Raw genomic sequence first — 11,762 nt, forward strand, 5'->3', positions numbered from 1 at the left:
TCCCCCGGGCGGTGCCTCCCTGCGTCAGCTGGGTCCTGAGCCGCCCCCGGTGGGACCCGCCCTGAGTCGGGGGTCCTGCCATGTGCACAGGCCTGCGGTCACCCCTCTGCTCCGGGGAGTCCTCCTGGCCGTGGGGCGCCGACCTGTCCTGTCCCTGCAGACCCCGCTGGCGGGGTGAGGGGGGGCAGTGATGGCAGTCTCCGTCCTCAGGAAGGTCCCGCTTTGGGTGACCCTGCCTCCTGCTCACCCCCTTCTCAAGGTCGAGAACAAGGACAGGAAATGCGCTGCGGCCACCTGCGTCCTGTGCTGGCCGAAGCCAAGACTGGGTGGGGCGGGTCCGCGAATATGGCAGGTGCCCCACAGGACAAAACGAATCTGAGTGGGGGGAGGAGGGGACCCAGGGTCTTTGGGGAGGATGGGAGGGATGTCTAAGGAGGATCTGCAGGGCCTGCGGGCCCAGATAAGAAGGGAACACAGTGTCCCCCGGAGCTGGCTCCCAGGGCCAGGGCTGGGTGGGGGACACAGGGCCCTGCGTGGCTCCAGGGGCTGGTTTCGGGGTCGGGGGGAGGCAGGGAAGGGGCGCTTCAGCCCAAAGGCTCTGTCGATAGCGGGCACTGCCCTCCTCAGTAGGGGCGAGTGGAGGGGTCGCTGAAGGGAGCAGGGCCAGCGGGCTGACCCAGTGCCAGGGAAGAGGGACAGAACGGATGCCCCACAGGCGCCAGCCTCAGGGTCACAGCCAGGAAATGAGGCCGGTCCGCATCCCGTCCTGGGCCCCTACAGGCCCCTTTATTGCCGCGAGGGCCTCTGGGTCCCCGAGTCACTGAGGGAAGATAAGCTCCAACAGCATCGGAGTTGCGGGCAGAGCCCTGACCCATGGCCACGCGGCTCCGGAAGCTTCCAGCATCAGCCCCCCCCCTCCCCCCCGGCCAAGCGCCTGCAGGCCAGCTGAGGGGCGGCTCCGGAAGGTGCCGAACTCGAACCCGGGACCCCTCAGTCCGCAGGCCGACGCTCTATCCGCTGAGCCAAACTGGCCAGAGCTCATGAGGTTTTTGATCCTAAGGGACTCCCTCCCTGTCAATGTGCTGGCGGGTGGCAGGGAAGCCGCCTGGGAGGGGAGAGGGTCGCCTGGAGTGTGCGCTGGAGGGCGTGACCTAACATCTGAGCCAGGGAGCATGACCCCTGCCGCCCCGTCTGCTGCGCCTGAACAGGGGCTGTGAGTGTGTCCATAAGTGTGTGCACCCTGGGTGTGTGTGCGAGTGTGAGCATGCAAGGGAGAGAGAAACCCAAGATAACTGGCTTCTGCACCCCGTTTCTCCCCCTTCGGGCTGGTACACTAGCTCCCGGGCATCAGCGATGGGACTCCCTCCATGCTGCCCTGTCGGTGTCAGAGCTGCCTCATGGCACAAGGTGGATGCTGAGCTCCAGCCCTCACTCCTGCGGCAGGAGGGGGGAGGGGAAGGGGCCTGCCACCTTCCAGCGAGGGGGCGTGAGGACTCTGGGCTTCCCAACCCGGGGATGTTGAGCTGGTGGGGATTTGGGGGTCCTCTACGCTTGCTGCATAACTGCTCTGATGGGGAAACGGAGGCCCAGGTCAGGCCTCCTCCCCCCACAACTCAGGGCTGGTGAGAGCCGAGTTTGGTGCGGTCAAGAAGGCCAAGCACACCCGGCCAGAGGGTTCAGGGGTTGAGCGTCGACCTGTGAATCAGGAGGTCAGGGTTCCAGTCCCGGTCAGGGCACAGGCCCGGGTTGCAGGCTCGATCCCCAGTGGGGGGCGTGCAGGAGGCAGCCGATCAATGATTCTCTCATCATTGCTGTTTTTATCCCTCTTCCCGCTCCCTTCCTCTCTGACATCAATTTTAAAATTTTTTTTAAAGAAAGCCAAGCCTGCAGCAGCCAGCACACAGCTCAGCACAGCCAGCGCAGACACGGGGAGCCCACAGGGCCAGGGCCAGGGCCACCCTTGGCCCAGGCAGGCTGGGCGCTCCTCCCCACACCCTCCCCCTGCCCTCCCCCTGCCCACTCCTCTGCTCAGGAGGCCACAGGGCCTGCTCCAGCCCCTCCCACCTCCTCCCACTCCCCTCAACCTGCACCCCCTGGGCTGAGGGGGTGGGGAAAGTCCTGCCTTGGCTCACCCCTGCCTCCCCTTTCTCCTCTCCAGCCCTGTCATTACTCTTGCTCCTCCCCCCTCGCTGCTCTGCAGCCCCCCCCCACCCCCCAGGAATGGGAGGCAGATGAGCGGATGGAGGCAGGAAGCCAGGGGGAGAGAGGTGGACTTCCCCAGGCACATAGCCAGTGGCTGAGGCCTGGTCAGCCCTCCGTGTCCAGCAGAGGGAGAGGAGGGCAGACGGGGAAACTGAGGCAGTGTAGGTGGGCTGGGAGGAGCCAGTGCTGGCCTCCAAGTTTATTCTCCTAAATGGGCAGGAGAGGACGATACGGGGCAGGGTGCTGGCTGCCAGGGATGAGCCGGGCAGGGCGAGGGCCGCTCCACTCAGGATCCCACGGCCCCGCGGCCCAGGAGCAGGCTGAGCAGGAGGGCGGTGGCCACGGTTCCAGGGCTGCCCTGAGGGCCTCTCGGCCCGGCGCCCTGCCAGGGCGGGGCGTTGCACAGGGCGGTCTGGCAGCAGGACATGGTCATCGCCATTCCCTCCACCGTCCTGGCCACCGGCTTGCAGGCATCTGTGCACCACCCTGAGTAGGTGGTCAGAGGCCCCGATTCTGTGGGGGCGGGGGGGAAAAAGGGTGAATCACGCTGGAGGGGGTCAGGGAGGAGGCCCTCGGAGGGCTGTGTGCCTGGGGGTGCCTGTGGCCACTCACCAGTGTCCCACCGAGAAAGGATGGCCTTGCAGAAGCGCTGGCTGAGGGAGCAAGGGAGGGTCTGCTGGCAGGCCTCCTCCTTGTGCAGGGATGAGCAGGTGTAGCACCGCAGCCCTGGGGACAGGGGCTCAGCCTCGGCCACCACCCACACCCCTCCCGCTCCCCGCCCCACATGCTGGGGAGTAGGGGCCACACAGGCTGGATGCTGGCGATGCCCTGGGCTTTATCCCTGTGGGTGGGACAGAGGGGTGGCCCCGCCATCTGGGTGAGGGGTTGGGTGGGTCTTGTCTGTGCTCCGTGCTCTGCTCTAAGCCCCTGCAGCTCCCTGCCCCCTGCAGCAGCCCACCCGAGCCCTGGCCGGGTCCCCCACCTTGCCCTCCCCGCCCGGGCCAGGCTCTCCTGGGTCTGTTGTTCCTCCTCAGCTGAGGATATTTTCCCATTGGCTGTTAGGGAGCGTGGGAGAGAGAGGGAGAGACAAGGAGGAACATCGATTGCTTGCCTCCTGCATGAGCCCCGACCAGGGCCCGGGCCAGGGAGGAGCCTGCAACCAGGAACGTGCCCTCGACCGGAATCGAACCCAGGACCTTTGGGTCCACAGGCCGACGTTCTATCCACTGAGCAACACCAGCCAGGGCTGCTCCTGTTTTTCTGACGGGACTCAACCGGGGTCTGTGTGTCCCTGGCCTCTCCATCCTGGGGCTATGCTGCACCCCTCTGCTTGGTGAACCCCTGCTCAACCCCCCTCCCCAGCACCATTGCCCTCCCCCTAGTGGCTCTGCCGCACTCTTACTCGGGGGGCAGTGGAGGGTCCCGGTGAGGGTGCCGGTGAGGGTGCACTGAGTGTCGGGCTCCCCTCCTTCCCAGCACCCCCCGGCTGGGAAGCAGGTCCCCAGGAGGCCTATCTGTCCATCACTCCGGCCCACGCCTGGCCTGGACTCCGTGCCCACAGGAAGGGCTGAGCAGGAGAAGCGCATGCCCGTGGCCGGGGGTCAGTGGACAGTACCTCTGTCCCCGCCGTCCCCCTCGGCCTCTTCGTCCTCCTCGTAGTCCTCATCGTAGCTCTCTGGCCCCAGGTCCTCGTCCTCCGCCCCGTCCTGTGGCTGTCCTCTCCCTGGCCGCGGGGATCCCGTGAGCCTCCGCTCCTCGGTGCAGAGGGCGCAGCTGGGGGTGGGGGGTGGGCCCTGTGTGCACCCCGCCCCGTCTCCCGGGCTGCTCACCTCCCCGAGTGTGACCGGGCACCGTGCTCACAGCACCAGCTGCTGTGACCGGCTCTGGACAGCAGCCCCCCCCCCCCAGGATGGCCTGCCCCCCTGCCCATTGTACAGAGGGGGAAACTGAGGCTGGAGGGGAAACCCCAAAGCTTGTGTTTCAGAGAGGCCAAGTCTGGGGCTTAAGGGAGGGGAGCCCGTGTCCCCCAGGACTGGCTGGGGCTGGGGCTGGGGAGGTTTGGAGACTGTGGGGGCCCAGGGCAGCCCCCTCCACCTCCCTCCGACCTCAGACACTGGCCTCATGCCCTCCTTCCCAAGCCATGTCTTGTCCCCAGGCTGCGGGTCCCCATGGGCGGGGACTGTGGCAACCCCTGGCTACAGCTTCGGCCCCCTTGCTCGAGTACCTGGCCGCTTGCACAGCAGCAGGGCAAGCAGGACAGCCGTGAGCGCCTTCATCCTGTGGCCGTGGTCTGCAGGCCGTGGTCTGTGTGGGTCTGTGCAGGCTGCGTATCTGCACTCTGTCCTGCTGGGCCCGGGATCGTGGGAAGTGTGATAAAGAGCATTGCTGGAAAAAAAAAAAGAGCATTGCTGGGGGGCTTCCTGGAGCCCCCCCCCCTCCCCAGCTCCAGCCTCAAACAATTGGACGGTTTCCCTCCGGGACTTCAGGGACCCAGGGAAGGGAAGTCAGTGTGGTTGGCCTTGGGGAGCCCACGGTCTGTGTGGCCCTGCCCCAGCCTAACCCGCTGCCCCACGCCTCAGCCTGCAGCGCCGCCTGCCAGCCGGCCACTCACATCCTTTACTTTATCGAAGTGGAGCTCCATCTCCCTCAACTGACCTTAAAAAACCCCAGAAGAGCTCTGGCTGGTGTGGTTCAGTGGTTGGAGCGTCAGCCTGTGCATGAAAGGGCCATCGCTTCCAGGTCAAGAGCACTACCTGGTTTGCAGGTTCGACCCCTGGCCCTGGTTAGGGTGCCTGTGGGCAGCAGCACGTCAGCGTGTCTCTCTCACATCGATGTTTCTCTCTCCCCCCCCCCTTTCCGCTCTCTCTAAAAATCAAGGGGGAAAGTATCTGGGGTGAGGATTAACAAGAAACAACACAAACCTCAGAACAGCTGCAGGGGCCTGCGCACGGAGAGGAAGGAAGCAGCTCGGGTCCTGAGCCAGGACAGGACGTGGCTGAAGCGGGCAGCGAGCACACACTGCCCTGTGTGTGGAAGGGAAGCCCCGCCTCCCAGGCTTTGGTCGGTGCAGAGCTTGGTCCGTCTGCTGCCCCAGGCCCCGCCTCCCGGCTTCCCAGGCCCCGCCTCCCGGCTTCCCAGGCCCCGCCTCCCGGCTACCCCCAGGTCCCTGCTCCTGTCCGCATAGGGCCCACCGTCCCCCGGTGCTCCGGGCCACACTGGCCTGTCCTCAGCTGTGGGGCAGGCAGCACTGGTGGCCGCCTGAGAGCCGGCCGCTGGGCAGCACCATGCAAATCCCAACCCAGGGGCTGGGGTCTTGGCCTGGGTCCAGGGCTGCAGCCTCCACCTCCGGTCCCGCAGGTCCTGTCCCCTGAGCTGGACACACACTCCTGCTGACATGGAGCCCACGGTCGCCTCTTTCTTCAGTGCAGTCCAGGTGCCTGGTCCTCCGGTGCCTCGTGCCCCGACCCTCAGCGGGGGGGCCCCACAGAGTTGGGGAGGACTGCTGAGCCCTCTCTCCAGGCAGCTGGAGCGCCCGGAGGGGAGGGGAGGGCAGCCTGACCTGTGGGTGTCTGTGCCCCCACTGGCCGCTGGGTCTGACTCCAGTGGAATGTGCAGGTGCGGGAGGGAACGCAGCCTCAGGGGCCGCACCCAGGCCCGCGGGTCAGCAAGATAGAAACAGCGGTGCTGGTGCTGGTGCTGGTGCTGGTGCTGGTGCTTGTGCTGGTGCTGGTGCTGGTGCTGGAGGGGGCGGCAGGAAGTGTCTGAAGTTCTAGGACGGCAGGGCTGGTGGGCCTCACGGGTGACATGGTCCCAGCCCCTCCTTTCCTGGAGGGAGACCCAGTGCCCAGCTCAGAGCAGCCCTCGGCCGAGCCCAGGTGCCCAGGCCAGCAGTGACCCCCGCCCTCACCCAGTTCTTAAACTTAAAAAGAGGTCATACCCACACACTGTAACCAGAGTCCCTGCTTCACATCCGGTCCCGGTCCCTCCGCTTGGCCCCAGCTTGGTGGGTTTGGACAAATGTCTAAGGACGTGAATCCACCATTACAGCACCATGCAGGGGGCTCTCCCAGCCCCCCAGCCCTCTGTGCTCCCCTCCTCCTCCCCACCCTCGCCCGCTGCACCCCCTTCCTCCGGCGGCTGCTGGTCCTGTCACGGTGCCCCCAGCGCTGGTGTTGGGTCTGCCTCGCCGGGTTGGACCCATGTCCTGTGTTCCTGTCTCAGACCCACGTCTTCTCAGGAGCCGGTGGGAAGTCTCTCCAAGTCCCGGGAATTGACAGCTCGGGCCCTTTGGGCGGGAATCACCGAACCACCGGCCACTGCCCAGTGGACCCGGTTTATTTACCCATCGCGGTTGCTCCACGTGGTGTAGCTTAGGGGCAAAGCTGCCATAAGTCTGTGTGCGGGTTCTGTGTGGACAAAGGTTTTCATCTCCTTTGGGCAACTGTCAACACAGATTGTCCCCCAAACACCCACCTGCCTCCTCTGGGTGCCCCGGCCCCAGGGGCTGTCGGGTCTGGGGAGGGGGCTCCGCCTCAGCCACAGGTTCAAGGGCTACAGACACCACGGAGGCAGCGGGGCACAGGGGCGCACACAGCCCTCTGGTGGAGGCTTCCAGGAGGTTTAGGAATCCCCCACCCCCGCGCCCCAGGGAAGCAGACCTGCCCCCCCAGTTCTGGGCAGCCAGGAGCCAGGGGGCCCTGAAGGACCTGGGAGAGGGAGGAAGCTGATAGACTGAAGCCAGAGCAGAGATGTGGGCACCACAGGGCCCCAGAGGCGGGCACTGAGCTGCCCAAACAGATGCCCTGAGTGCTGCCTCCCGGACCTCCAGCTCCCTCCCCGGCGCCCACCGCTCCCTGCGGGGCTGTTCCGTTCACCGACTCCTGCGCTCCCTTCTTTCCATCCATCGCTCTTGCGAACGTGAGGTGCAGTAGCCGTGCATTTCCAGAGTCTCTTCTGGGATCTGCGGGTGCGGGTGCGTGGGGGCAGCATCTGCACAGAATGGAATCATATGGAGTCGTCGTGGCCATGGGCCGTCTTTATCCCAGTCATTCCCTTCGCCCCCAGCGGACACGGCGTTCTCCCCAGGGCACTGTGTCCTGCCGGTGGAGCCTGTCCCCCCCCGCCCCCCCCCGCATGTCGCACATTGTGGAGAAGGTGGTGAAAAATCTCTGAGTTCTGTGCTTTCTGCTGGAAGGGCCCGTCTTCGCTCCGAAGTGCCCTCCCCGGTGATTCCTGCCCAGCCCCTAACCTCCCCACGCCCCTCCTCTATGTCCTCTCGTGGCAGGTCACCCCCACCTGTCCTGGCCACGCCCCTCGGAGGCCTCCTCCCCCCAATGCCCTTCCCTCTGCTTCACCTCGCCAGCCCCTCCCGCGGCCACATCAGCACGGCCACTCATGGTGCCCACAGCTCTGATCCACACCTCGACCCTCGACCCTCAGGTTTGCAAGGTGCTTCTGTGCTCTCCGGGGGTCAGGGGGAGGGCGTGATCTGGAGGAGGGATGGGGAGGGGAGGTCCCCGCCTCCGTCTGCATGTGGCGCCCTCCCCTTTCCCTTATGGGGACCCCAGGGCTTCATCTCCGGGTCCATAACGTAAGCCCATCTGCAAAGACCCTTTTTTCTTTCTTTTTAAAAAATATTTTTATTGATTTCGGAGAGGAATGGAGAGAGAGATAGAAACATCCATGATGAGAGAGAACCATGGATCGGCTGCCTCCTGTATGCCCCACACTGGGGATGGAGCCTGCAACCCAGGATCGAACCTGTGACTTCCTGGTTCACAGGTCGACGCTCAACCACTGAGCCCCGCTAGCCGGCAACCCTCCTTTCAATAAGGTCACAATCCCAGTCCTGGGGTGAGGATTTGGGTCTCTTTTGGGGCCAGCATTCAGCCCAGCACACATCCCACCCCTCACTATTCCAGGGCCCCCCGGGGCCAGGGATGGTCTCCGCCTGGGAGCCCAGCAGCCCGGCAGGAAACGTGCGGTGCGGGTGACAGATGTCCCTGCTGGCCCTTGGCCGGCCCCTCGGTGAGGCCACGCGGTCGGTCTTTTGGGAAGCAGTCCTTTGTCACACGGCCGCCGGCCACACCCCCAGTCTCCGAGGAGTGGGGGGAATCTGGTGGCATCCCCACAAATACTGGGTGGGGAGCTCAGCTGCACCTCTCCCAGGACCCCAGCCTCGGCCCTTTCCCGCCAGGGCCGGACCCAGAGGCCTGTTCTCTGGGCTTCCGAGCCCCAGATGCCTGGCCAATGGCTGGAGGGCCGTGGCCTCTGACACTGTCCCTGGTCCTGACGCCTGGGAGAGGCTGTGCTGTGGGCCGTGCGCGCCCATGGTCCCGGACCCTGAGCACAGCATCAGACGTGGGCCACGGCCCCAGAGGCGCCCCAGGCTTCGGGCAACTTGCCAGAGCGGCACCTGTCAGGGCAAGATCCCGGTGCCCTGGCCAGGATCAGGGCACCTGGGCAGGTCAGGCTGGGAAGAGGGAGGTCAGGCCGGAGGAGCCGTGCGCCTGCAGGGGCCAGGCCCACACAGGGAGTTACGGGGCTCCGCGCCCCTGAAAGACAGCCCTTTCTTTTGCTAATCGTGACGGATTGTCATTCCTGTTTGCACAGCCCTGATAGGGCGAGGCTGGCCCACGTGTGAGGGAGGGAGGCAGAGTAGCTTGGAAACCGGGATAGGAATCTCTGTTTCCTTGGCAACCAAGCCCAGCGTGGGAGAGCCCAGGTCTCCACTCTCTGGGGCCCAGAGCGGCCTTCCCCAGGGGCCCGCCCCACCTCCGGAGACATTTCATCTCTTTGGACACCAGGCTTCTTCCCCCCCCCCACCTGTCACACCCACGGCCAGGCCCCTGTCATGCCCCGCCGCCCGTATGCTCTTTTGCCAAATAACAGATAACCCCAAAAGGTAGGGGCTTAAAACGGCACCATTTATGGCCCGCAGTGTCTTGGACAAAGTAGAGAGAACTTGGGAATGGCTTCAAGGTCAGTGATCAGCGATCAGGAACTGGTTCGTGCAGCGATGCAGGCGGGCGCCTCCCACACCTGCAGGTGGGCGGGCGGCCAGCGGCCAGGGGAGTCAGGAAGAGCCAACGTTTCAGCTCAGGTTCAAAGGCCGCCTGCCGGCAGCATTTCCTCTTGCCCAGGGGCCGTCAGTCTCCGGCTCCTTCAGCCCCTCACCTGATTGGCTGCGGCCCACCAGCACCACAGAAGGCCATCTGCTCCCCTCCATGCTAATCTCAGCTGCTTCCTCCCGATGTCACCGGCTTTGGGCTGTGGTCTTGCTGTTGAAATGCTGCTGCCAGTCCTTTAACGTTGACCAGGGTCCCTCCCTTTGGGCTGTTTAAAGGCCTTTCGCCTTCGGTGGTTTGCAATTTCGCGATGTCGCACCCGGTGTGGATTGTTTGTTTATTTGTTTATTCTGCTTAGAATCTGTTATGCTTCTCTGGAAATACTGATCCATCACCAGTTCTGGAGTATTCTCTTCAAATACTGACTCTCTGTCCTTTGGGACTGATATTACTAGCTCTTGGCACACTATTTCTTGTGTATTAACGTTTCTTTTCTTTCTTTTTTTAAAAATATTTTTTTTATTGATTTCAGACAGGAAGGGAGAGCGAGATAGAAACATCAATGATGAGAAAGATTCATTGACCGGCTGTCTCCTGCACGCCCCCTACTGGGGATCAAGCCCGCAACCCCAGCATGTGCCCTTGACTGGAATGGAACCCGGGACCCTTCAGTCCGCAGGCCGACCTCTATCCCCTGAGCCAAACCAGCCAGGGCCAATGTTTCTTTTCTATTCTCCACCTCCTGATCCCTTGTGCTATATTCTTGGTCATGTCTTTCGATTTTTATTCCAGTTCACAAATTCTCTCTCTTTTTTTTAAAAAAATATATTTTATTGGTTTTCCACAGAGAGAAGAAGGGAGAGGGATAGAGAGTCAGAAACATCGATGAGAGAGAAACATCGATCAGCTGCCTCCTGCACGCCCCCTACTGGGGATGTGCCCGCAACCAACGTACACGCCCTTGACCGGAATCGAACCTGGGACCCCTCAGCCCGCAGGCCGACGCTCCATCCACTGAGCCAAACCGGTTCCGCAACAAATTCCCTCTTCACCTGCGTCTAATTTGCTGCCTATCTCATTTGCTGAGTTTATTTTAACAGCCGTTTATTGACCTATCATCCACATCCTATAAAATTCACCCTTTTAAAGTATACAACTCCAGCCGAAACCGAGATGTGCAGGAGGCAGCTGATCGATGCTTCTCGCTCATTGATGTTTCTAGCTCTCTACCTCTCTCCCTTCTTCTCTGTAAAAAATCAATAAAATATATTTAAAAAAAAATAAAGTATACAAACTCCGTCGTTGTCAGTACAGTCACAGACATGTGCGGCCATCATCACGCCGTATTTTTAGGACATTTTCATCCCCGGGAAAGAACCCCCTTGATCATTCGCAGGCACGACCCCGGCTTTCTCTCTCCCAGGCAGCACCGCTCTCCTCCGTGTCCCTGCTGGGTCTTTCTACCCTGGACGTTTCCTGTATGGGGGGGGACCCGTCCGATACCTCAACCCTCTTGTGTCCGTGTCGCACAACTCTTCCACGGTTGCTGCTGACCTTTGCATTTCAGTGCGATGTTTTTTCACGGCGAGAGGTTCCGTTTTTCCCCGGGGAGCAGGGTCAGCTTGATAGTTCCTCCCGATCATGGATGGCAAGCCCGTCCAGCAGGCCGGTTTTCTACCCCAGGTCGGATGCCTTCCCCTCAGAACGTCGGTGGGATTTCCATGTCACTCGCCACTGTTTCGGCTGCATCTCATCCGGAGGCTTGTTTTCTTTGGATGTTTGTGGGTTTTGACCTTGAGCTCCCGTTTGAGTCCTGTCCAGTCTGCAGGAGCCCCCCCAGCCCCTGATCGGGTTGCTGTCCACGCCCGCCTTTGCCTTCATTCCTCCGGAGCAGGACAGCGGGAGGCCAACGCCCGGGCGTCACTGGTCACTCTGTCCCCACGTGACCTTGGGCCGGAGCCCGACCTCTCGCTGCGGGGTCTGCTCCTCTGTAAGATGGGTGTGATGACAAGCCGGTGAGCAGGGGTGCTGTGAGGCTGCGATGAGATGTGTATCAAGGGTTCATTTTTAAAGAACATATTTGTATTGATTTCAGAGAGGAAGGGAGAGGGAGAGAGAGAGAAACATCAACGATGAGAGAGAATCATTGATGGGATTGAGCCCACAACCGGGGCATGTGCCCTGATGGGGAATCAAACCGTTACCTCCTGGTTCATAGGATGCTCAACCACTGAGCCACACCGGCCAGCCTGCCGGCCACTCTGGAGCACACAGTAGATGCTCCATGAACGCATCTCAGGAGACACATGGGCGACAATCGTCTGTCTAACGTACCATCGTGTTGTCGGGGCCCCAGGACGCGCTAGGCCGGCAGCGGGGAGAACTGAGGACAAATGGGGGCAGGACGCAAGGGGCCACCCCACGTTTGCTCCGGCTGCGGTTAAGGCCCAGGGTCCAGGTGCGGAGGCGGCGGGCGAGAGGCTAAGCTGAGCC

General features: G+C 62.7%; 2 protein-coding genes across 2 annotated transcripts in view; one reads left to right on the forward strand and one right to left on the reverse strand.

Moving 5' to 3' along the window:
- Window positions 1-2,347: 2,347 nt before the first annotated feature.
- Window positions 2,348-4,704, reverse strand: GPIHBP1 (glycosylphosphatidylinositol anchored high density lipoprotein binding protein 1). Its single transcript, XM_015571396.1, has 4 exons — window positions 4,427-4,704; window positions 3,818-3,925; window positions 2,815-2,928; window positions 2,348-2,715 (listed from the first exon to the last, which is right to left on the reverse strand). Exons 1-4 carry the CDS (start codon window positions 4,476-4,478, stop codon window positions 2,489-2,491), a joined length of 501 nt encoding a protein of 166 aa, XP_015426882.1. The 5' UTR covers window positions 4,479-4,704; the 3' UTR covers window positions 2,348-2,488.
- Window positions 4,705-11,264: 6,560 nt separating this feature from the next.
- LY6H (lymphocyte antigen 6 complex, locus H) overlaps window positions 11,265-11,762 on the forward strand; it is an 8,564-nt gene continuing 8,066 nt past the window's right edge. Inside the window, exon 1 of the mRNA XM_015571383.1 lies at window positions 11,265-11,284. Coding sequence (XP_015426869.1) covers window positions 11,265-11,284 — 20 coding nt within the window. The remainder of the gene's footprint in view (window positions 11,285-11,762) is intronic.

Source organism: Myotis davidii, unplaced genomic scaffold (assembly GCF_000327345.1).
Source record: "Myotis davidii unplaced genomic scaffold, ASM32734v1 scaffold1509, whole genome shotgun sequence".
In the NCBI taxonomy this organism is placed as follows: Eukaryota; Metazoa; Chordata; class Mammalia; order Chiroptera; family Vespertilionidae; genus Myotis; species Myotis davidii.